Genomic DNA, 26,925 nt, shown 5'->3' with positions numbered 1-26,925 from the left:
CTTTGCCTGTGAATACTCGGTGGTGTCTAGCAGACACAGTATGCATATAGACTTAGACCAGTTTCACATATCAGGGTTTTTTCATATGTGAAAAATAGTCAGTGTTTTTTTCACTGTTTTATTATCTGCGTTTGAGTTTTTTCAATCCCTGTTGCATCCATTTTTAGTGTATGAAAGAAAAGAAAACTTGGCTTCCCCTACCCATTAAACAGTGAAATCTGGACAGCACATGGATGTCATCTATGTACCATGCATTTTCCTTTTCGGGCCATTGACTAACATTGCCAAGTTTGATCCATAACACATATTAAAGTAGAATAAGTCTCAATTTTCTTTTTTCAGACAATTGGTCCTTAATAAATTAGGACGTATGTAACTGCACATTGATTGCAATAGGTCTGTACTTATCTGTAAAAATAATGGATAGCACAGGTACCAAAAAGAAGATGCGTGAAACTAAGAATAGGAGGAAATAATAAAGAAGCACAATATACATTTTTTTATGATTCAAGTGTCCTTTTCACTCATGTATTAAGTAATAGCCTGCATGAATATTCCCCACAGCACAGGGTCGAACTGGCCCAGCACACACCGGTGCATTCCACGGTGGGCCCCCGAGCAGGACATACAGGGGGCCCACTGGTTTCAACTGAATATGCGCCAAAGGACACACATTCAGTTGAAATGTATTGCCCCACTGCAATAGTTAAAGAAGTCGGCAGCTGACGCATGTGTGCCTGTCGCAAGTGACACATGAAGACTGGCTAAAAGGCGCACTCGCATGAACCGCCTGCCTCTGCTAGGTCGGCAGCTATTTTAGCATGAGCGCACCGGATCTGCAAGCAGAAGACACAGCGCTGGAGCACAGGCAGGGGAGAGTAATCTTTTTTTGGCTATGTTCACACGCTGCGGGTTTTGCTGCGGACCCGCAGCTGTTTTGCAGCTGCGGGTCCGCATCCTTTTTCCATGTAGGTTACAGTACAATGTAACCTAATGGAAAACAAAACCCGCTGTGCCGACGATCCTTTTTTTCTGTGGAAAATCCGCGCGGATTTTCTGCAGAAAAAAAGAAGGACCATGTCACTTCTTGGTGCAGAATCGCAGCGATTCTGCACCCATAGAAATGCATTGAACCGCTAACTTCCCGCATGGGGCTGTGCCCACGTTGCGGGAAGTTAAGCGGATAATGTGCCGATGGTACCCGGGGTGGAGGAGAGGAGACTCTCCTCCAGGCCCTGGGAACCATATTTGGGTGTAAAAAAAAGAATTAAAATAAAAAATCATGCTATACTCACCTCTCAGCGCTGCCCGCGGCGTCCGGTCTCAGTTGCTGTGCCGAACAGGACCTGTGGTGACGTCACGGTCACATGACCGTGATGACGCCGCGGTCACATGACCGTGACGTCACGAAGGTCCTTGTCGGCACAGCCGCTTGCAGCGCCGGGGAGATCGCGACGTCAGAGGGTGAGTATAGTCAATTTTTATTATTTTTTACATTACTATTGATGCTGCATATTGCTGCATATGCAGCATCAATAGTACAGCAGTAATCCCGCAGCGGAAACCGCGGAACAAACCGCAATAAATCTGCAGGGATAACCGCAGCGGGTTTGCCCTGCAGATTTATCAATTCCGCTGCGGGATTAACCCGCAGAGGAACCCGCAGCGTGTGAACGTGGCCTTTCTCTTCTGTGGATGCCACATAAGGGCCAGCCAGGCCAAGGGACATAAGGGCCCAAGATGGGAAAAATGATTAATTATATATATAAGAATTTTGGGGGCACCACGGTCAGTGGGATATACACCAAGACCTGTAGAAAGACCAATAGTAAAACATAAAGAAACAGAATAGGTCTTAAGAACGGGGATCACCACACGTTTGGATATGGCAAACAATCAAACACAACTTTATGTATAAATATACAAACATGAGGCAAAACACAAACATTAAAAACATTTAAAAATGGAATACATATAGACCCTATACAGATAGCCCCTGATAAGGCTAAAGCCTGCAGGCATGTTTGTATATTTATACATAAATAAAGTTGTGTTTGATTGTTTGCCATATCCAAACGTGTGGTGATCCCCGTTCTTAAGACCTATTCTGTTTCTTTATGTTTGCAAATGATTAATTACTGTAACCCCTTAACCCCCAAGGGTGGTTTGCACGTTAATGACTGGGCCAATTTTTACAATTCTGACCACTGACCCTTTATGAGGTTATAACTCTGGAACGCTTCAACGGATCCTGATGATTCTGACATTGTTTTCTCGTGACATATTGTACTTCATGACAGTAGCAAAATTTCTTTGATATTACTTGCATTTATTTGTGAAAAAAACGGAAATTTGGCGAAAATTTTGAAAATTTAGCAATTTTCCAACTTTGAATTTTTATGCTCTTAAATCACAGAGATGTCACATAAAATACTTAATAAGTAACATTTCCCACATGTCTACTTTACATCAGCACAATTTTGGAACAACATTTTTTTTTGTTAGGGAGTTATAAGGGTTAAAAGTTGACCAGCAATTTCTCGTTTTTACAACACCATTTTTTTTTTAGGGACCACATCACATTTGAAGTCATTTTGATAGAATATCTATATCCATATAATAGAAAATACCCAAGTGTGACACCATTCTTAAAACTGCACCCCTCAAGGTGCTCAAAACCACATTCAAGAAGTTTATTAACCCTTCAGGTGTTTCAAAGGAATTTTTGGAATGTTTAAAAAAAAAAATGAACATTTAACTTTTTTTCACAAAAAATTTACTTCAGCTCCAATTTGTTTTATTCTACCAAGGGCAACAGGAGAAAATGGACCCCAAAAGTTGTTGTCCAATTTGTCCTGAGTACGCCAATACCCCATATGTGGGGGTAAACCACCGTTTGGGCGCATGGCAGAGCTCGGAAGGGAAGGAGCGCCGTTTGACTTCTCAATGCAAAATTGACTGGAATTGAGATGGGACGCCATGTTGCGTTTGGAGAGCCCCTGATGTGCCTAAACATTGAAACCACCACAAGTGACACCATTTTGGAAAGTAGACCCCCTAAGGAACTTATCTAGATGTGTTGTGAGAGCATTGAACCCCCAAGTGTTTCACTACACGCAGAGCCGTGAAAATAAAAATTCTTCTTTTTTTTCACAAAAGTTATTTTCTAGCCCCCAGTTTTGTATTTTTCCAAAGGTAACAGGAGAAATTGGACCCCAAAAGTTGTTGTCCAATTTGTCCTGAGTATGCAGATACCCCATATGTGCGGAGGAACTATCGTTTGGGCGCATGGCAGAGCTCGGAAGGGAAGGAGCGCCGTTTGGAATGCAGACTTAGATGGTCTGCAGGCATCACATTGTGTTTGCTGAGCCCCTAATGTACCGAAACAGTAGAAACCCCCACAAGTGACCCCATATTGGAAACTAGACCCCCCCAAGGAACTTATCTAGTTGTGTTGTGAGAGATTTGAACCCCCAAGTGTTTCACTACAGTTTTTAACGCAGAGCCGTGAAAATAAAAAAATCATTTTTTCCCAAAAAAAGGGTTTTTTAGCCCCCCAAATTTTTATTTTCCCAAGGGTAACAAAGAGAAATTGGACCCCAAAAGTTGTCCTGAGTACGCTGATACCCCATATGTTGTGGTAAACCCCTGTTTGAACGCACGGGAGAGCTCGGAAAGGAATGAGCACTGTTTTACTTTTTCAACGCATAGTTGGCTGGAATTGAGATCGGACGCCATGTCGCGTTTGGAGAGCCCTTGATGTGCCTAAACAGTGGAGACCCCCAATTCTAACTGAAACCCTAACCAAAACACAACCCTAACCCTAATCTCAACTCTACTCATAACCCTAACCACACCCCTAATCCAAACCCTAACCACACACCTAAATCCAACACACCCCTAACAATAATCCCCACCATAACCCTAACCACACCCCTAATCCTGACAACCCCTAACCCTAATCCCAACAGTAAATGTAATCCAAACCCTAACCCTAACTTTAGCCCCAACTCTAACCCTAAATTTAGCCCCAACCCTAACTTTAGCCCCAACCCTAACTGAAGCCCTAACCCCAACCATAACCCTAGCCCCAACTCTAACCCTAACCCTAGCTCTAACCCTAGTCCTAACCCTAGCCCCAACCCTAACCCTAGCCCCAACCCTAGCCCCAACCCTAGCCCTAACCCTAGCCCCAACCCGAACTCTAGCCCCAACCCTAACGGGAAAATGGAAATATATACATTTTTTTAATTTTATTATTATTCCCTAACTACGGGGGGGTTGAAGGGGGGTTTGATTTACTTTTATAGGGTTTTTTTTAGCAGATTTTTATGATTGGCAGCTGTCACACACTAAAAGACGCTTTTTAATGCAAAAAATAGTTTTTGCGTCTCCACATTTTGAGAGCTATAATTTTTCCATATTTTGGTCCACAGAGTCATGTGAGGTCTTGTTTTTTTCGGGACGAGTTGACGTTTTTATTGGTACCATTTTTGGGCATGTGACATTTTTGATCGCTTTTTATTCCGATTTTTGTGAGGCAGAATGACCAAAAACCAGCTACTAAAGAATTTCTTTGGGGGGGGGGGGGGGGGGGCGTTTATACCGTTCCGCGTTTCGTAAAATTGATAAAGCAGCTTTATTCTTCGGGTTAGTACGATTACAGGGATACCTCATTTATATCATTTTTTTATGTTTTGGTGCCTTTATACGATAAAAACTTTTATATAAAAAATAATTTTGCATCGCTTTATTCTGAGGACTATAACTTTTTTATTTTTTCTTTGATGATGCTGTATGGCGGCTCGTTTTTTGCGGGACAAGATGATGTTTTCAGCGGTACCATGGTAATTTATATCCGTATTTTTGATCGCGTGTTATTCCACTTTTTGTTTGGCGGTATGATAATAAAGCGTTGTTTTTTCCCTCGTTTTTTTTGTTTTGTTTTTTACCGCGTTCACTGGAGTGGTTAACTAGCAGGACAGTTTTATAGGTGGGGTTGTTACGGACGCGGCGATACTAAATATGTGTAGTTTTATTATTGTTTGATTTTATAATGTAGATAAATGTATTTATGGGAACAATATTTTTTTTTTCTTTATTTAGGAATTTTTTTTTTTTTTTTACACATCTGAATATTTTTTTTTACACTATAACATTGCCCCTGGGAGGGACATCATGTTATAGTGTCAGATCGCTGATCTGACACTTTGCACAGCACTGACTGACAGGCAGAGCTGCAGGCTTACCAGCGCTTGCTCTGAGCAGGCGCTGGTAAGCCACCTCCCTGCAGGACCCGGATTTAGCCCCGTGGCCATTTTGGATCCAGGGCCTGCAGGGAGAAGGAGGTAGGAGACCCTCGGAGCCCCCTCCCTGCGCGATGCTTCCCTATACCACCGGAACACTGCGATCATGTTTGATCGCGGTGTTCCGGGGAGTTATGTGCCAGGGGCGGTCCATGACCGCTCCTGGAACATAGTGCTGGATGTCAGCTGCGATAGTCAGCTGACACCCGGCCGCGATCGGCCGCGCTCCCCCCGTGAGCGTACTATCATACGGGCCCACCCCACCTCGACGGGATAGTACGTCATATGTCAGAAAGGGGTTAAAGGGACCAACATGAGGGGCTTAATTACTGTATGGGAACCAGAATGAAGTACATATATTATGAATTTATGGTGGCAAGTGGACGACATAATTACTGTAGGGGGCAAATAGGTGACATTATTACTACTGAAATATAATTGACTTTTTAGGAGACTGTTTTCAATGTGGGGAGGGGGAACAAAAGGGAGGTCCTGTTACTGTGCAGAGATGCACCTTGTCACTTTTTTTTCTTCATCTGGCATAGTCTAGAAGTCTAGGAAAAAGTGGGGAATGTGAATGTGTTCTAGAAGAGACCAACTATATATCACTGTGTTATTCCCTGCAGAGACCAGTCCCAGCACCAAGAAGTGATAGCGAACTGTGCCAGATGAAGAAAAGCGAAGATGAAGGACTTCACCTAGAGATGTCACCAGTGTGCTGTGTATCACACATACACGCACATTTTACTCTGCATACACAGTTCCTGTAACCACTGGTGATCACTGTACACTATATACAGAGCTCCTGTGTATAATGTCACTGGTGATCACTGAATGCTATATACAGTTAAATGTTTATAATGCTTCCAGTGATCCCTTTATTACTTGTAGATTATAAGCTATACACAGAGCTTTTGTGTATTATGTCACAAGTGAGTCATTGTATTACCTGTACACTATACTTTATACTATATACCGAGCTCCTGTGTATAATGTCACTGGTGGTAATAACACTGTTGCTAGTATTGTGGTTTTTATTCATGATCAGTATTGGAGTATTCAATCACTATGTGATGGTAATATGTGGCTTGGTCATGGTGTGTACTTAGTATTATTCAGTCACTATGTGGTGGTAATGTGTGGTCTGGTCACGGTATGGCGGTATTTTTCCCTTGTATGTGCCATTATTATTAAAACTTGTTTTAGCTAGAAAGAAACCCTTTAATGCAAACTACCGCAATTGTACATCCCAGTTATGATGTGTGCATAGTAAATGTGCAGGAGCTGCATGTCTTTTACAGTTGACGCACCACTATAACAGGAATAATGGCTAACAGATATTTGCATATAGCTGTAATGTGGGTGCCTAGAGTCTTTTCCCCCTGTGAGCCCCAGACACCCCAGTTAGACCTTGCTACAGCATGTACATGCTTTATCTGACTGCCACTTTTTATTAACCTTATCATTGTCCCATTGCCTATGGTTAGAGATGAGCGAACCTTAACTTAAAAGTTTGGGGTTCAATCCGGACAGTTAGTGCTAAACGCCGAACATGTACTTCTCATGGAAGTCCGTTGCAAAGTTTGGAGTTCCAGGGCAAGAGAAAGAAAAACAAACCGAAAGAAGGAGAAAGAGATAAAGAGAGAGAAAGAAAAAGAGAGAAAGAAAGGAGAGAGAAAGAAGAGAGAAAGAGAGAAAAAAAGAGAAAGAGAGAGAGAAAGAAAGAGAGATACTGTAATTTTTTTCCAAGTTCGGGTCTCCATTGTTTGCAATGGGATTTGTGAACAGTTCAGGTACCTGGACCAAACTTTGGACTAAAGTTCGGGTTAGGTACCAGAACCAGAGCTTCCATAGGTCTGCTCATACCTATCTATGGTTGTTTTTTTGTCACAAACAATTTTTCAGGCCATGGAACAGCACTCCTGTATAGGGCTGGTTGTTTCTAGAGGTCTGTTGCCTCCTTTGAAATGTCTTAAGCACAAAGTCTCACTGAGCGACTGAAATCTGAACATGTTGGTGCAGTTTGTAAATTCCTTCTAAATTACCAAGGGTTTTTGCAAATTACCTGATGTAATTAATGTTCTATTAAATTAGCGAAGTCACAATGTTGCTGATCCGTGTGGCCTAAAATTAGGGTACCACATAGTTCCTAGCTTGCCTGTAGCTCACGTTCAAAGTCCATCTCCTCAGAAGTGTTTCCTAAATGTTGCAATGACTTTCTACAGGAACATTAGAAAATATTCAGTGGCATACATAGTCTGTCCTAATAGGTAAACCCATAGAGCATTTAGTGACCCATAAAAGATAGGACAGACCGGGGACCACAAAGGACAACTGCTTATATATATATGAAACACAAAGCACCAAAAATTGCAGTCAAATAGAGTCCAAGTAATGAAAGATAGAAAACACTTTATTAAGTAAAAATACACATAGGTGCACAGTAATGGCAGGCAAGAAATTCCCCTAACAAAGTCCACACCCACAGATCCTATAACCAAGGACTAAACCACAGAGCACTAGTGTTTATTGCAGCGTTGCAACACATATAGGTAATCAGTCCAGATACATTGCAGTGTAGACAAAATTATAAAAATATTGACTGATTACCCATGTGGCCCCAAAGACTCATGTCATAAATATGGTACATACCGCACTATCAAGTCACAGGGGATGTGCACCGTGGTCGCGTCCTCCCCACTGATTACCCACGGTGCACATCCCCTGTGACTTGATAGTGCGGTATGTACCATATTTATGACATGAGTCTTTGGGGCCACATGGGTAATCAGTCAATATTTTTATAATTTTGTCTACACTGCAATGTATCTGGACTGATTACCTATATGTGTTGCAACGCTGCAATAAACACTAGTGCTCTGTGGTTTAGTCCTTGGTTATAGGATCTGTGGGTGTGGACTTTGTTAGGGGAATTTCTTGCCTGCCATTACTGTGCACCTATGTGTATTTTTACTTAATAAAGTGTTTTCTATCTTTCATTACTTGGACTCTATTTGACTGCAATTTTTGGCGCTTTGTGTTTCACAGGAACATTAGAAATCAATCGCCAACTATCTGCTTAGTGCTAAATTAATTTGTAGAGGGGCCGACTAAAACAGATGCACAGTAAAACAAACAAACAAACCGTATCCTGTACCCTTATCAATATGGGGCATTTTTATGTTTTAATAAATTGACACTCACCTAATCCATGGAGAACAGCTGCTGTTAGGGATGGGTCCTTCTCAAATTCATCAAATGCCTTGACAAGCAAGGATGCAGTCTCAGGATTTACAGCATTTCTGGCTTCAGGTCTGTTAATGCCAATTGTTAAAATAGTTCCATGTCTTTCTGTAATTACATTCATACTGCCTGCAAAAAAAAAAAAAATTACAGGAAAATAAAATGAAAGTGAGCACACAAACATTTGTCTTTTTTATCATGTAAGAGGGTCACTGGTAATGTGCTGGAGGGGAGATATCACTGAAGCTAATAACCTCAGTGAAACATATTAACCTGGAAGTTTGCTCCAGCATGTTATGTGCTGAGAGAGGTTATTCGGCCATGACATGGCCAGGTTTTTTGCAAACCGCTAAAGAGTTGAGTGGGACAGCAGTTCACCATATCTCCACCCTAAGATGCGGCCAAGGAGGTAAAACGTTTAGCCTCTGAATTCATTGAGTGTGTGTGCTCTGAAATTGAGATGACTTCCAGAGCTGTGCTCTTGTTAAAACAGAGCTTAACCCTGTTTTCTGAGCAGGCGGACTGTAGTGAGTGCTGTTTGTTTATGCCAACAAGACTGAATATGTCTATTTTGTTTTGGACTGGTTTATGATGCACGCTTTAATAAACCTGCTGACGATTTAAATGAAAAGCATTCTTTTGACTACCTCGATAAGTTGCCGAGTGAGCTGATCTACCACAATCAGTAGTTAAATATGGTGGAGGTTCAAAGATGTTTTGGGGTTGTTTTACTGCCTCTGGTACTGGGTGCCTTGACTGTGTGCAAGGCATCATGTCATTTGAAGATTATCAAAGGATTTTGGGTCGCAATGTACTGCTCAGTGTTAGAAAGCTGAGTTTGCGTCATAAGTCATGGGTCTTCCAGCAATGACATCAACCATACTTCAAGAAGCACCCAGGAATGGATGAAAACAAAGCGCTGGAGAGTTCTGAAGTGCCCAGCAATGAAACCAGATCTAAATCCCATTGGCAACCTGTGGAGAGATCTTAAAATTGCTGTTGGGCAAAGGCACCCTTCAAATATGAGCAAGCTGTAAGAAGCTTGTTGATGGTTATAGGGAGCAATTGATTGCAATTATTTATTCCAAAAACATCTAAAACATTAACCCCTTCATGACCGTGGGATTTTTCGTTTTTCCGTGTTCGTTTTTCATTCCCCTCCTTCCCAGAGCCATAACTGGGAAGCTCACAGCTACCGGCGATCAGTAACCATAGAGGTCTCAAGGACCTCTATGGTTACTGTCCTGACACATCGCCGACCCCCGATCATGCGACAGGGGTCGGCGATGATGTCATTTCCGGCCACCCGGCCGGATGCGGTAGTTAAATGTCTGCGTTTGACAGCGGCATTTAACTAGTTAATAGCGGCGGGTGAATCGCGATTTCACCTGCCGCTATTGCGGGCACATGTCAGCTGTTCAAAACAGCTGACATGTCCCGGCTTTGATGCGGGCTCACCGCGGAGCCCTGCATCAAAGCAGGGGAGCTGACATCGGACGTACTATACAGTCCGATGTCAGTAAGGGGTTAAAAACATCTCCAGAATCCGACCTTTTCTCACCGTTGAAACTGCTAAGACTCTTACTGTCGCTCTTATTCATTCTCGTCTGGACTACTTCAACTCTCTTCTGATCGGTCTCCCTCTTACCAAACTTTCTCCTCTCCAATTCATCTTAAATGCTGCAGCCAGAGTCATATTTCTGTCCAGCCGCTTCACCGATGCCTCCATCTTGTGCCAGTCATTACACTGGCTACCCATTCGCTACAGGGTCCAGTATAAACTCAACTCTCTCACCCACAAAGCTCTCCACAGTTCTGCACCGCCTTATATCTCCTCTCGCATCTCTGTCTATCGCCCTACATGTGCCCTCCGTTCTCTCTGCTCTCTGGAATGCACTTCCCCAGACGATCAGACTGATACCTAGCCCCGACCTATTCAAGCGCGCTTTGAAAACCCATCTCTTCAAACAAGCCTACCACATCAACTACTCAGTAAACTAACTTTGCCCTCTTCCCTCCCTACAAATATTACTCTGAATCTGCACCCTACTATTCATCTGTCTCCTCACCCTTCATGCACATGATAACTGCACTTGATACTTGACTATTGCACTTAAACACACGAACTGATGACCGGATCATGCAGCTTTATATGAAAATCCCTGTTTATTATAATTGCCAGACCTGAAATAACAAGCACTTTTCACCTATTGTGTCCCCCCATTTTCTTGTAGATTGTAAGCTTGTGAGCAGGGACCTCACTCCTAATGTCACTGTTTAAATTGTCTTAACTCGTACCGAATTTATTGTTTGTACATGTCCCCGCTTAATTGTAAAGTGCTGCGGAATATGTTGGCGCTATATAAATAAAAATTATTATTATTATTCCAAAGGGTATGCAACCAACTATTAAGTTGAGGGTGCCAACAATTTTGTCCGGCCCATTTTTGGGGTTTTGTGTGGAATTATCGTATGTCCAATTTGCATTTTTCTCTATTTCCTTTGTGTAGAACTACACACAAAAATTAAACAGGTGTATAACAAAATGTAATTGCACTAATTTTCTGGAAGAAATACTTCATTTTCTGGAACAATTTCAAGGGTGCCAACACTTTTGGCTATGACTAATAGTGATCAGCTTTTCTTTTCATAATAGTTTCTAATCCTATTCTGAGTTCCTAATACATATTTGTGATTCAATTATTTTATAATGGTGTCTGTGTAGTGTTTATTTTTAGTCTGTGTTGTATTGTGGTGAAGTCTTAAGTGTTTCCTAGGCTATGCTTTTTATTAATGAATTAATGATGTCATACTATTAACCATCTTCATTCCTTGGCTGTTCTCTACTTTTGTACATCAAAACAGTATCCGTGTTTGAGTCGCCCGTCAGGGCAGTGGGGATACTCGGTACCGGGTCCGGTCACAATTAAAGGGGTGGTCACAGTGGCAGCGACCCGGTCTGTGGCCCTAGTCGCCCAAGTAAAAGGGACGGCCTATAAAAGGAGTTGTGGAAATAATGAAAGTTCGTGATGCCACCTGTGGTTCTCGGTCAGAGGTGACCGACGCTGCTTAAAGGGGTCCTCTGGGGGCGATGGTGCTGCAGCAAAGCTGGTGTCGCTTCCCACAGGTGAAAAGGGGTCCCCAGGGCTCCGGGTGTGTTTGGCAGGGATGGTGAATGCCAGCAAATAAATGGAGGACACGGGATTGCAGCCTTTACTTGGTTTACTGGTGTTAAACAGCCTCAGTCCAGAGTACCGGCAACAGGTAAAGATGGAGTCCAGGCGGCCCGAAGACAGGTGGAAATCCCCTTGACAGGTCAGTTTGTGAGCCTTCCACTATGCGCTGATTTGTGGTCCCTTGCTGCCTGTAGCTCTCTAACAAGGTCCTCTTTCTTCCCTGTTCAGGGACAGTACCTGCACGGTAGGCAACTTGAGCCGTTCCTTTGGAGTCTCTGTCCACGGTGACTCCGGGCTCTGATTGCTGCTGCACCTCTGGTATTATGTGGGCAAGTCCTTTTTAGTTTCCTGCCCTCCGGTTCTGCCGTGGGACCTGTAGTTCCTCACGACCTCGGGCTCCCGATGCCCGGTTTCTGTGCTCAGCATAGAGAGACACAGTAGCAGTCCTCCTCTAGCTCCTAAGTCCTTCTGTGCTCCTTCACTGTCTGCTACCAACTCGCTGCGTGTCTGCACCAGACTGACTCCTCCTCCAGACCAGGATGTATATAGGGAAGTTCCCCTTAAACCGGGTTTAGAGCTCCCCCTTCTGGCCTGGAGTCAGAAAATGTTGCATGTAAGATTACCTTCCAAAGGCCAGTATTGTATTGGCAAATTGGGCAAAAATCTTAGACTCACCATGGGTCTGACAGATTCACCGATAGAGGGTGGATTCTCTGGTTCCACTGCTGGTGTGACATCTGTTGCTTGAGCCTGCTGGTCTAGAGTCTCTTCTGCTTCAGGATGGTTTTGATTCACATTTTCCTCTGGTATTCCCAACTGGGGAAAAGTCAAAACAGGTATCACTATGGCTTGATGTACTTGCGTCCAAGACTGGGAAAAATCTCCAAAACGGTATGGATTCTCTTTTCCTCTTCTTTCATAGGTTGAGAAGTACTTGGGTCTTTTTCCTTGTCTCTCAGTTTGTCAGGGCATATTTTAAGATGATCTCTAGATACCGCAGTCGAGGTTTCTCCTCCATCTTTGCGTATTAGACACACTTTAATATTATCAAAGTTTGATGGTAAGATGGTATATGGTTCTGCTTCCCACTGGTCATCAAGTTTATGCATTCTCCTTTTTCGCTTTAACATTTGTTCATCTGGTGACAAGGGAATTGCAGGGGCACGTTGATTGTAGTTTCTCTCTTGTTTTTGTCTTGCCTGGGACAAGCTTCTTTCCACACACTCTTGTACTTGGTGGTATCTCTTTTGTCGCTCAGTATCCCAATCTGCATCTGAGGTTGAGACTTCCATGTCTAGATCAACAGGTAATTTGCTAGATCTTCCTCTCATCAGGCATGCTGGAGTGCAATTGGTGGAATTCACTGGGATGTGATTACACAAATCTACCAAGTCTGGCAACTTCTCTGGCCATAAGTTTCTCTCGTGCAAAGGCAAGGTCTTTAACAGGTCGATTATCACTTGGTTCATCTTCTCACACATACCATTGGTCTGTGGATGATACGGCGTTGTTCTTACACCCGTACAGGTTGCAGAACTCTTGGAACACTTCCGCTTCAAAGGCTGGGTCTTGGTTGGTGAGTACCTTTTCAGGGTAACCGTGTGGTCGACAAAAGTGCTGTTGGAAGGCCTTGGCTGCCGTCTATGCTGTCTGGTCCTTAATGGTCCACTATGGTAAGAGCATAGACATAGCCTGACCAGCTCGGAGTTAGCTTCACATGATCCAGAGCGACCAATTCAAGTCGCTGTTTGGTTACTATGGGCTGTAAGGGAGCCCTCTGGCTGTCACTGTCCTTTCTGCGCAGGTTGCATGGGCCACACTCTCGGCACCACTTTTTAATGGCTTTTCTCATGCCAATCCAGTAAAACCTTCCACCTAGCAGGATCTCTAAAGTCTTCCATCGCAAGTGTCCTGCTCCATCGTGGTACGCTTCCAAGACCATTGGTGCATCTTGTCTCGAGACCACAACCTGCCAGACCAACTCGTGAGTGCGTGGATCGAGATTTCCCCAGCACAGCTTACTGTTGTAGATAAACAATTTGCCTCTTTCCACAGCTGTTGAGTCTCTTGTGGAGCATCTGGACCAGGGTGTGAATCGGCTTGCGTCAGCAGCTCTTTTACCAGATGGACTGCTGGGTCGCTATCCTGCATCTCTGCCCATCCATGGTGGGGCAATGGGTTCAGCGTGGCTTCTCGCCTATCTTTGCGTTTGTTCTTCACATAATGGGAGAACCGAGTCGCCCCGGGACGATGGAAGGCTGGTAACTCAATCTCTTTAAGTGCTTCCGGATCTTCTCCCACTTCTGGTAAATTGGGCATCCTAGACAACGCATCTGCGTTTGCATTCTTGTGTTCTGCACGGTACTTGATGGTGAATTCATAGTTGGACAACCGGGCCATCCAACGCTGCTCCAAGGCACCTAGTTTTGCCGTCTCCAGGTGTGTCAGCGGATTGTTGTCCGTGAAAACTGTGAATCTTGCTGAGGCCAGGTAGTGCTTGAACCGCTCTGTTACTGCCCAGACTGTGGCGAGGAACTCCAGCTTGAAGGAACTGTAGTTTTCAGGGTTCCTTTCAGTGGGACGAAGCTTCCTGCTGGCATAGGCAATTACTCTTTCTTTGCCTTTCTGCACCTGGGACAACACTGCTCCTAATCCCACGTTGCTGACGTCTGTAGAGCACAAACGGCTGGTCATATTCAGGGTAAGCCAGCACCTCATCTCCCGTGAGAGCCAACTTCAACCGAGTGAAGGATCCTTCCAGCCTGTCGTTCCACTCAAATGGAGGACCCTTGCTCTTGGATTGGCCCATAAACAGGTCTTGCAGTGGTGCGGCTATCTTAGTGAAGTCTTTAATGGACCTTCGGTATTAGCCTACCAACCGGAGGAACTACCTGACTTCGGCCAATCCCTGATCACGGTGACCTTGTAAGGGTCTGGTGCCACTCCTTCAGAGCTTACCACATGGCCCAGGTACTGCACTTCGGGCTTTAACAGGTGACACTTGGATGGCTTTACCTTGATTGTCAAAAGTCCTGTGTTGCACACATCATAGTTCCTTTCTGCTGATGACAATTTTTTTTTAGAGAAAAAGGCACATGGATGCCATTTACCAGGGGACGACTCTTAAGACAACACAGCCCTGACCCCTACCTCAGATACATCAACCTCAAAAATAAATGGTAAATGGTTGAGAAACGGGATTGAATGAGTACAGGAGCAGTGGAAAAGCATTGCTTCAAAGAAGAGAATGCCTGATGAGCGCAGTCGGACGACCTCGAGAAGTCCGTACATTTCCTTGTGATGTCAGTGAGGGGTTTGACAATCGACAAGAAGTTTTTTATAAACTTGCAATAGTAGTTAACAAACCCCAAAAAGCATTGCAACGCTTTCATATTTTCTGGCAGATCCCATTCCAGAACAGCACGAACCTTATCAGGACCCATTCGGAAACCTGCAGCATACACTAGGAAACCCAGGAACTGAACCTCTTGTACGGTGAATACACATTTTTTTTATTTGGGGTACAGCTTATTATCCTGCAGAACTTATAACACCTGCCCGACGTGTACTTGATGTGACTTGAGATCAGTATATGAAAATATAGTCAAGATACACCACAACAAAATCTACCCAAAAGGTGACAAAAAATGTTAACAAAATGTTGAAAAATGGCAGTGGCATTAGTCAAACCAAAACACATGACAAGGTTTTCATAATGCCCTTCAGGAGTGTTAAAGACCATATTCCACTCATCCCCCTCTTTGATCCTAAATTCCTAATCAGAATATAGGCTCCCCTGATTTCCAACTTAAAGAACCATTTTGCCCCAACAATCTCACGGGTCTCATATAGTAATCCAGTTAAACTCACAAAAATCAAAACAGGGACGCAGGTCCCCATCTTTCTTCTCAACAAAGAAGAACCCCGCTACCACAGGTGAAGAGGAGGGTCTAATATGTCCCTTAGCAAGAGTCTCAGAGATGTAATCCTTCATGGCCTGCTTTTCAGGGCCAGACACATTGAATAATCCTGGTCTTGGGTAATTTCGCTCCAGGAAGCAAGTTTATAGGGCTATCATACACAAGGTGGGAGGGGAGTTCCTGACACCTGGGCCATTTTCTTTAAGCCTATGTTGTGTTTTACTGTAGTGGTGTCTCACCTACTATAGTCTCGCAGTCGAGGTTCCACCTGTGAGGAAGTGACCGGTGTTACATGTAGGGGTCGCTGTGTGTTCCCCCTAGGATGCACATGGAGGAGTATTGAGGCCATGGGAGTGCATTGCAGTCACAGGTGTAGCTGTGGTTGCAATGCAGAATAAAAGTGAGCATTGGTCCTGGGCACATGCTATGTGTCCAGGGTAGATTTAAGAAAACCTACTCTGGGCTTTTGTGTTTTGAAATGGACTACAGAATAGTAGTGGTGCAGTCCGTTTCATTCCTGGCCAGGTTTTCCATGAGGCTGAAGTCCACAGGTTGCTTGTAAAAACCCCTGCAGCAGAGGGTAGGGTGAGTCAGGGTCAGAGTCAGTCTGGTGTCTAAAGGAGGCGCTGCAGAGCTCCACCTGTGTGAGGCAACACAGGCAAGCAGAGCCAAACTAGCCAAGGCAGCTGAAAGGCTGGGCACCCACAGCGGTGCAGTCGCCCACGGCAACATGTCACGAAGGTGGACTGGTGTGTTTATTGGCTGCAATCTGGAGCATATGGTTCCCGGCTGCGATCCGGAGGATATCATGTACTGTGTATTGCTGTGAGATAAACATTAACACGGCAGTGCTGTCACCCATGGCAACCGGTCACGGAGGTGGACTGGCGTGTTTATTGGCTGAAATCCAGAGAATATGGTTGCCAGCTGTGATCTAGAGGATATCGTGTGCTGTGTTTTTGTGAGTTGAAGATTAAAGAGACTCTTGCTTTGTACTTTGTTGGGTCACTGCCTCATCAATGCATTGGGTGCTACCATTGCAATACACACGCAAGTGTGTCTGGGATGCAATTACTAACAGCTTGCTAGTCCAATCTGGAACAAGGGCTTGCTGAAGTGGTCAGTACTTTGACAGTTCTGTGATCTCATCCAGTCTGGCAATGGGGCGTGCTGAGCTGTTAGTCTGTTGATTGACAGCTCAGCCATCCAGTCTGATACTGGGAGGCGCTGGCTGTCTTCAGGTGTTCATTGTCTAAGGTGATTGCCATGCTACTTAACTGGGCTGTTTCTCCCAGACCAGTGCCAGATGTACATTCAGCTACTTTGTAGTCTGTTACTTTGTGTCTCGCGTTCTTTTTGTAGATATTTTGTTGCCGGACCTTGGACCTCGTTCTGACTATCCGTCTGTTTAACCCCTTCTGCTCTGATCTGCTATCCTCCTGAAATTCTGACCTTGGAACGATACCAGAGTACCCCTTTGTCTCTTTCTTCTGTTTTTGACTTTCCCTTCTGGCTTCTGAAGTTGAACTCCTTCACTACCCCGACTCACAGCTTGGCTGTGAGAAGTGACTCAGCATCACACTCACCTAATTTATTTTTCCATTGTAGATAGCAAGTCCTCGCAGACAGGGTCCTCACTGTCATTGTAACTTACTAGTTGTATTTAGTTATACTTGTTCTGGTCCTTGCTATGTTTTGCTAAAATGATTGATATGTACTGTAAATCCTGATATTATGGGAAAAAGAAAAGGTTTTCTTTCATTTGTAGGCTGTGTTCTATATTGTGGATGTCACAAAAGCCTGTGTACTTGTTCCCAAGTTGTATTATATTAAGATGATGTCACATCGCCACCAAGTTTTTCTTGTTTTCGCTTTACTAGAATGCCCATGTTTGGATCTCATTGTACTTTTATATTTTTTATCTGGTAATAGATTTTCGCAAATGGAAACCTAAGGGAGAATAGTGTATAACCACAATAGTAATGATTAAATGCTGAATGAGACCTAGATAAAAAGGAATCTGTTTACTGAGGATAATGCGTCAGCACTGAAAAAAAGGGGCAGTTAAAGGACAATAAAGGAACAACAAAAATAATGATAAGTAGATTGCACTATGCCCACGTTTTGGATTTCATTGTACTTTTATATTTTTGTATTTTTTTTTTTTATAGCAAGAAGGTGTAGTAGTGTTTATACAAGTGAGTGAATGGCAACATTGGGATATGAGAATGCTGCTAAAATACAACTGAAAGTTTGACTAACCTTTTATGCAAGCTTGAAGGTGGTTCTGGGCAAAAAAAAGTCATAAATAGCAAAGTAATTATACATTTGTGAATTATTATATTCCTATTTGGTTATGTAAGTAACCCTATGTAGAAGTGTATAGTTATAAACCTGAAATTTTAGTTTCAGGAAAAATAGATTACATTTGTAAGTCTTTTGTAGAGTAAAGAGTAAAGACACAGGACTCGTTACAATATTTTTAGTGTCTTCATTAAAAGAGATCCAACATATCTATGCATATTGAAGACCCTGGAAATAGTGTCCTCATGACATACCCACTTGTTGGTAACAGCTAAGAGGCAGGAAGGAAGTGTGGTGAAGAATGAAAGGAATACGGTGAACTCTGGCAGATATCAGTGGCTCCAAAAACATGGCAAGAATAGCGGGCCGCACGTCTAATGTATTCCTCCTATTTACAATAACAGAATGATCATGTCTATTAGTGGGCTGATACTCTCCAGGGATATGAAGTTTATTTTGGCCAAACCCTTGGTAACCAAATGTGCATAAATAGAATAAAGTGTCCTCGTAGATGAACCACAGCTCTGAAGTCAACAAGTGTGTTTATGAAAGCAAAGTAAAACATTTTTGGATCAGATCTAAATGCAATTTCCTTCTGTTTTTACCTTCGTGACCAACTTCCCCTTGCACATGAACGTTAAGGAGAACTATAAAGGAGAGCGAAGTTAGCATCAGCACCCTGCGATTGGGGTGCCAATGGGCTGACAAAGGGGGCACTCTTCATGTCAAATTCCTCACATCCCACCGTCACTAATGACAGTGGCATCTGAAGAATTAAAGTGCTGAGATTGGAACCATACTGTGGAGACACGGGGGTTCAGCGGGTGCTGTAGTCCGCTAGATGAAACTGCATGGACCAAGGCTCATCCCACCGAACGCCTGCTCTCCTTTTACCGTGGGCGTAATACTACTCAGACAACACAGGGTAAAGGTAAAACAGTGTGGCAATACTTTATTGAACCAAAAAACAGACAAATAACACATAGAACAGTCCCAGCAAAATACCAAAGATTTAGCAAAATTACAGTCTCACAGTTTCGCTGATTCATCGGGATAAGAGCAGCTGTGACTTCAGAGCTTCCAGGGCCGACTACCCCCACCTGTGGCATGCACAGAAAGGAGGTAATGACAAGCTTAGGAAGCCGAAAGTTCATTGAGGTAGCAGGCCAGGTGACCGGAAGGTCACAACCGGGCTTCTCTGAACATCTCCATGGAGCGAAGTGACCGGTGGCCTTTTCCGTGTTTTACCACCTCACAACCTGGAATTTCACCTTTTTTGAGAGTTTGCATCAGTTCATGTGAAGAACATACTTACAACTGTGAACATTCGGTTTTCTTTTTATTATCATGCAAACAACAAATAGGACAAAATAACTCAAAACGTCAGTGTGCATTCACCCCCCCCCCCCCCTAAAATAAATACTTCTTAGAGCCTCCTTTTGTGACAATTACAGCTGCAAGTCCCTTTGGGTAAGTCTCTATGAGCTTTCCACATCTTGCCACTGGGATTTCTGTCCATTCTTCAAGAAAAAAAGGCTCCAGCTCCTTCAAGTTAGATTGCTGTTCATCAGAAGAAACAATCTTCAAAGTCTGACCACAGATTATCTGGGCTTTCACTAGGCCATTCCAAAACATTTACATGTTTCCCCTTAGCCCCCTACTGACCCAGCCAATTTTGACCTTAATGACCAAGTCAATTTTTATATTTCTGACCACTGTCACTTTATGAGGCTATAGCTCTGGAACCCTTCAATGTATCCCACTGATTCAGAGACTTTTTTTGTGACATATTGAACTTCTGGTTAATAGTAACATTTCTTCAATACGACTTGTGTTTATGAAAAAAATGGAAATTTGGTGCAATGTTCAAAATTTTAATTTTTGTATCCTTAAATCAGAGAGTGCTGTTACACTAAATAGTTAATACATAACATTTCCCACATGTCAATTGTACATCAGCAGAATTTTGGAAACATAATTTTTTTTGCTAGGACATTATAAGGGTTAAAAGTTGACCAGCGATTTCTCATTTTTCCAACAACAATTACAAAGCAATTTTTTTTTAGGGACCACTTCACATTTGAAGAGAGTTTGGGGTGTCAATATGACTGAAAATACCAAAAAGTGACACTATTCTAAAAACTGCACCCCTCAAGGTGTGCAAAACCAAAATCAAAAAGTTTATTAACCCTTCAGATGCTTCACGAGAACTAAAGCAATGTGGAAGGAAAAAAAAGAACTTTTTACTTTTTCACAGAAAATTTACTTTGGAACCAAACTTTTTTATTTTCACAAGGGTATCAGGAGAAAATGGATAACTAAATTTGTTGTGCAACTTCTCCTGAGTATGCCGATACCCCATATATGGGGGAAACCACTGTTTGGGCACAAGGCAGGGCTCAGAAGGGAGGGAGCACTGTTTGACTTTTTGAACGCAAAATTGGCTGGAATCAACAGCGGGGCACCATGTCGCGTTTGGAGACCCCCTGATGTACCTAAACAGTGGCAACCCCTAAATTCTAACTCCAACCCCAACACAGCCCTAACCCCAACACACCCCTAACCCTAATCCCAACCAGAACCATAACCCCAACACCACCCCAACCCAACGTCACCCTAACCCCAACACCATAACCGTAACCCCAACACAACACTAACCCTAGCCCCATCCTGAACCCTAACCCTAGCTCCAACCCTAACCCTAGCCTCAACCCCAACCCTAACTGCAAAGAGTGGAAAAAAATACATTTTTATTCTATTATTTTTACCTACCTAAGGGGATGACAAACAGGGGTTTGATTTACTAATTTTTTTTTTATTTTGATCACTGTGATAGGGTCTATCACATTGATCAAAATTAACCAATAGGAAAAATCTCCTATTGTTGTCGGGTGCCGGCTGGCAGATCTCTGCGGGCGCACTGCGCATGCGCCCGTCATTTTCTTCTGGGAAAATGACACGGAGAGCCAGGGGATAGAGCAGGAGGATCCAGGGATGGTAGAGGTATTGGGTGGGCTCAGGGGACCCCATTTCTTTCTCCTCTGGTATGCTAGATCATATCAGAGGAGAGAGAAATTAATGGAAAATCAGAAATTTTTTCACAAGACCGGGGACGGTAAAAACCAACCCAAATCATGTTCTCTGGGGTCTCACCTACCACCGGTAGCCAAGACCCTGGAGATTTTCCAACACTGGAGGGCAATATACACTTATTTCTCAGCGATGTTAAAAAGCGACGTGGAGGACTAAGTACCCTTAACTGCCGCCTTTAAAAGCGTATCGGCGGTCATTAAAGGGTTAAACCACTCAAGTGTTGCTTTAGCAGCATGCTTTGGGTCAATGTTTTGTTGAAAGGTAAACCTCAGTCCCTGACTCAAATCACTGACAGCCTTAAACAGCTTTTGCTCAAGAATAGCTCTGTATTTAGCACATCCATCTTCCCCTCAACTCTATTTTCCCGGTCCCTGCTACCAAAAAACATCCCCACAGCATGATGCTGCCACCGCCATGTTTCACTTGGGGAATCGAGTTCTTGGGGTGATGGGCTGTGTTGGTTTGGTGCCAGACATAGCGTTTACCTTGGAAGCCAAAAAGCTCAATTTTGGTCTCATCTGACCACAGCACCTTCTTCCATACGTTTGGGGAGTCTCCCACATGTCTTTTGGCAAACTCAAAACGAGCCTTACAATTTTTGTATGCAAGTAAAGGCTTTTATTCTGATCACTCTTCCATAAAGGCCACCTCTATGGAGTGTACGGATTATTGTGGTCGTATGGACAGATACTCCGGTCTCTTCTTGGAAACTCTCCAGCTCCTTCAGTGCTACCTTTCGTCTCTGTGCTGCCTCTCTAATTAATGACCTCCTTGCCTGGGCTGAGTGTTTTTGGTGGAAGGCCCTCTCGTCAGGTTTGTTGTGGTACCATTTTCTTTTCAGTTGATGAGACTGGTGTTGCAGCCTCTGTGGCCTTTCAGAAAAGTTGTGCATATACTGACAGACCATGTCACACTTAGATTGCACACAGGTGGACTTCCTTTCATCAAGCATGTGACTTATGAAGGTAATTGCTTGCAACAAATTTTTAAGGGCTTCCTAGCAAAGGAGGTGAATACATATGCAAATGCCAATTTTTAATTATTTGATCTCATAAATTTAATTTATGTCTAAATTGGTGAAGTGAGAAAAATATAGACTATGTAACTATGTATTTAGTGCTGATGCATTACACACACAAATCTGATTACAAAAATATTTAAAACACATGTTGTAGAAGAAACAAAATAAGTAAAAAGCCAAGGGGGTGAATACTTTTGCAAGCTACTGTTTGGGCAGGACAGATCCCCTTGAGAATCTGCCTTCGGAGCTTGTTTTAAATGAAAGTAGGTGTTACCAGTGTGAGACATGTAATGACTTGGCTGGCAGGGTAGCCAGAGAGAGGAGAGGAAGAAAATTATTTGGGGCCCATTATATACCGTACTGTATGGAGGAGCAATATATGGGGCCTAATATATACTATATGGAGGAACAATATATGGGGCCCAATATATACTGTATGGGGCCCATTATACACAGTATGCAGCATTATATGGGGGCCATTATATTGTATGGAGCCCATTATACTGTATGAAGCACTATGTGGGGCCATTATTCTGCATGGAGCAATATATGGCACCACTATACTGTATGGGGCACTGTGTGGGGCCATTATACTGTATGGAGCAATATACGGGGCCCATTATACTGTATGGAGCACTGTGTGGGGCTCATTATACTGTATGGAGCATTATATGTGGACTATTATACTGTATGGAGAAATTTATGGGACCCATTATACTGAATGGAGCACTATGTGGGGCAATTATTCTGCATGGAGCAATACATAAGGCCACTATACTGCATGGAGCAATACATGGGCCCATTATACTGTATGGAGCACTATACGGTAGCCTATGTTAATTATTTAATGCACTTGCATTTTTGCTTACAGTATTTATTTTCATTATGGTATATGCACACATTGTCTTTTCTTTGTTTTTGTTTGTTTCCATGACCAGTGTGAACATGCTTTTACCATCATGCATGTTTTAAAGTCATACTCCGGCTCCGTTTTCTGTTTTTCTTGTTGTGTATGGAGGTTACTGATATCAATAAGGGAAACATTATTGATTTCAAACAGAGATTAAATACTTTAACCCCTCCCTGTCCTGTGACTATTACACAGTAGCAAATATGCACTTACAGTGGTTCTATGGTGAAAACAAGTAATCCCCTATCCTAAGGCCATGTTCACACGTTCAGTATTTGGTCAGTATTTTGTCTAAGTATTTGTAAGCCAAAATCAGGAGTGGGTGATAAAATCAGAAGTGGTGACGTGTTTCTATTATATTTTGCTTCTGATTGTCCCACTCCTGATTTTGCCTTACAGATACTGATGTAAAATACTGACCAAATACAGATAGTGTTAACGTGGCCAAAGGATAAGTGATAAGTTATTGATTGGTGGGGGTCCGACTGCTGGGACCGGCACCGATCTGCAGAATGTGTAACTTATCTCCAATAATAGTATGAAGCATCATGTACGACTCGACCACTGATCAATTCATTCCCTAAGGGGCTGCACTTTACTTTTTCTGAAAGCCCTCAAAGAGGATGAATGGAGTTGTGGTCAGTCATCCCATATACTGCTCCATTTTAAAATTGGGATAAAAAGTTACCTGTCATGGATGAAAAGTTCCCCATTCTTCCAATCATTGCGGTTTCCACTGGTTGGATTCCACTGATCAATAAGTTATTACCTACCTAACCTGTGGATCAGTGATCACTTGTTTTCATCAAAGAACCCTTTAATGCAAACTACCATAATTGTACATCTCAGTTATGGTGGCGCACAGTAGATGTGCAGCAGCCACGTGTTTTACAGTCGACGCTTCACTATATCAGGAATAACGGCTAACAGATATTTGCATATAACTGTTGGGTGGGCCCCAAGGGTCCATTCCCCCTGTGGGCGCCACACACCCCAGTGCGACACTGTCTACATGTATCATACTGGTAATGCCCTTTCATTTAAATTAAGCAATGGAAGCAGATACTCAGGGAGATCTCTGTCTATTACATAGATCTTAACAGCTCATTTACATATTAAAAAAATGTGTATTTCTCTAGAATAAGACAACGGATTGCAGAAATCAAGGTATCATTTTACTCAACTTTCTATGACCCATATGCCCATGTAGACGGCTTAGGAGGGTTGATGCTACAGTACTGACAGATTCCCTTTAACCTACCTGCAATGTGCATGTACAGTTAGATTTGTGGGAAGAGGTTATTCTAATGTGAATGTACACCTGTAGGCTTGCCATAATAATCCAACGAATCTCCAAATCTGTTGTCCACTAAATGTCCTTGACTTTTGAACCTCTATTAATCTTCACGATTCCCAAACTAGTGATTTCAATGGGGCAGAATGTTGTCACAGACCCCAGGAATAAAGTACTATATTTTAAGAAGTAATATACGGAATTCAGTCACCTCCTGTCTAAAGGTATGTTCACACTGTGTATTTTCTGAAGCTATTTTTTTTGGAAAGTTCTGCTGTCATCTCATTAATCAATCTTAGGTTGCAAACATTTTCCCCAACCAAAGCTCTACCATGCCAATTAAAGCTCTGGTCCTTAAAGAAAAAGGAGTCTAAAGTGTCAGTGCACTATATTCCGATTCTCTCACATGAGAGAATTGCAGCACAGGTGCGGAGACTGAGAAAGCAATTTCTCCATCTCTTCCATTGCCGACATCAGAGTGCAGTCCTATGTTTCACATGCACCCATAGACTTGTATGGGTGAGTGCGATCTGAATCAACACGAGAAAATAATAGCAGATCTGAGCTGCCCTATAGAATAAGGGTATGTGCACACGCTGCCGATTTGCCTGTGGAATTTTCTGCGCAGATTCTGCATCTCTTGGCAGAAAACGCAGGTAAAAATCCGCACGGATTAGATGCGTTTTTTTTTTCATGCGGATTTGTATGCATTTTTGTAAGCTAAATAAAGATCTATTTAACAAAAAAAAAAAGAACTGTGATGTAATTTCTTGTCCAAACTCTTCATTTAGGCTAGGGTCACATTGCGTTAAGGCAGTCCGTTTAGCGCATAGCGCTACGGACTGCGCTAACGCAATGTCCCAAAAGGGATCACGTTAGCCGATCCCGCTAGCGCAGATCCCCGATCTGCGCTAGCGAGGAACGGACCGCGAACGCTGCAAGCAGCGTTCGCGGGCCGTCACTCAAATGACGGCACATCGCTAGCGCACGCCCAATGTGGGCGGGCGCTAGCGACGCGTTCACCATTACAGGCTATGGCGGCGTTAACGGACTACGTTAACACCGCGTTATGCCGCGGTGTAACGTAGTCCGTTAAACGCGGTCACATAACGCAATGTGACCCTAGCCTTACATACTCCATTGAAGAATAATGTTTACACACACAGAAAGATAGATAGATCTATAAATAGATAGATCTATACAGTAGATAAAAATCAAAAAAGATTGAAGCAACACACCATAATAAAGTAGAAAAAAGGTGCTCTTTAATGGCCCATATGGCGACGTTTCGATCCCAAGTGTGGATCTTTCTGAAGGATTGTCAAGTTTCGCATGAAAGTTCTTTTTTCTGGCCATTTTGAGAGTTTAATGGAACCAACAAATGTAATGCTCCAGATTCTCAACTAGCTCAAAGAAGGTCAGGTTTATAGGTTCTCTAATCAGCCAAACTGATTTCAGCTGTGCTAACATACTTGCACAAGGGTTTTTAAGGGTATTCTAACCATCCATTAGCCTTCTTACACAGTTAGCAAACACAAAGTACCATAAGAATACTAGAGTGATGGTTGTTGGAAATGGGCCTCTATACACCTATGAAGATATTGCATTACAAACCAGACATTTGCAGCTAGAATAGTCACTTACCAAATTAACAATGTATAGAGTTTATTTCTGAATCATTTAATGTTAGCTTCATTGGAAAAAAACTGTGCTTTTCATTAAAAAATAAGGAAATTTCTAAGTGACCCTAACCTTTGGAATGGTAGTGTGTATATATATATATATATATATATATATATATATATATATATATATATATATATATATATAGGTAGATCTATAGATATATATCTATAGGTTAGAACTATAGATAGATAGATCTATCGATAGATAGATCTATAGATAGATGGATAGATAGATAATAATGCTTCAGAGAAACATTCCAGATGCTACTAAGAAACGTGAACGTACCAAGAGGAACCTCACAGGAAAAAATAAACAAACAAATTTTAGTGAATGTTAGTGAGCTCATTTCAGTTCAAAAATGATTTTCATGAAACATTTGTAATAAAAAATTTTATAAGTCTATTTTCATTTATTTTGCGGTATTGCCTTATCTACTATATACAGTAATTGTCTAAGGGTACTTCCGTCTTTCTGTCTGTCCTTCTGTCTGTCTGTCTGTCGCGGTTATTTGTTCGCTGTTTGGTCTCGCCAGCTGCCTGTCATGCATGCCGCGACCAATCAGCGACGCGCACAGTCCGGAAAAAAATGGCCGCTCCTTACTCCCCGCACTCACTGCCCGGCGCCCGCATACACCCCTCCGGTCACCGCTCATACAGGGTTAATGCCGGGGGTAACGGACCGCGTTATGCCGCGGGTAACGCACTCCGTTACCGCCGCTATTAACCCTGTGTGTCCCCAACTTTGTACTATTGACGCTGCCTATGCGGCATCAATAGTACAAAATGTAATGTTAAAAATAATAAATAAAAAAAAAAAAAACCTGCTATACTCACCCTCTGTAGTCCGCTGAGCCGCTCGCACCGCCCGCCATCTTCCGTTGCAGGTTGCGGTTGCAAAGATGGTATGGCAGAAGGACCTGCCATGACGTCACGGTCATGTGACCGCGACGTCATCACAGGTCCTGCGCTCAGA

General features: G+C 43.0%; 1 protein-coding gene across 6 annotated transcripts in view; it reads right to left on the bottom strand.

Moving 5' to 3' along the window:
* LOC143782421 (enoyl-CoA hydratase EchA19-like) overlaps positions 1–26,925 on the bottom strand; it is a 187,109-nt gene that overhangs the window by 100,864 nt on the left and 59,320 nt on the right. For all 6 annotated transcript variants that reach the window (XM_077269830.1, XM_077269831.1, XM_077269835.1 and 3 more), the window contains one exon: positions 8,511–8,678. In XM_077269830.1, coding sequence (XP_077125945.1) covers positions 8,511–8,678 — 168 coding nt within the window. The remainder of the gene's footprint in view (positions 1–8,510; positions 8,679–26,925) is intronic.

Source organism: Ranitomeya variabilis, chromosome 6 (genome assembly GCF_051348905.1).
Source record: "Ranitomeya variabilis isolate aRanVar5 chromosome 6, aRanVar5.hap1, whole genome shotgun sequence".
Lineage (NCBI taxonomy): Eukaryota > Metazoa > Chordata > Amphibia > Anura > Dendrobatidae > Ranitomeya > Ranitomeya variabilis.
This window is presented reverse-complemented; position numbering and strand designations above follow the sequence as displayed.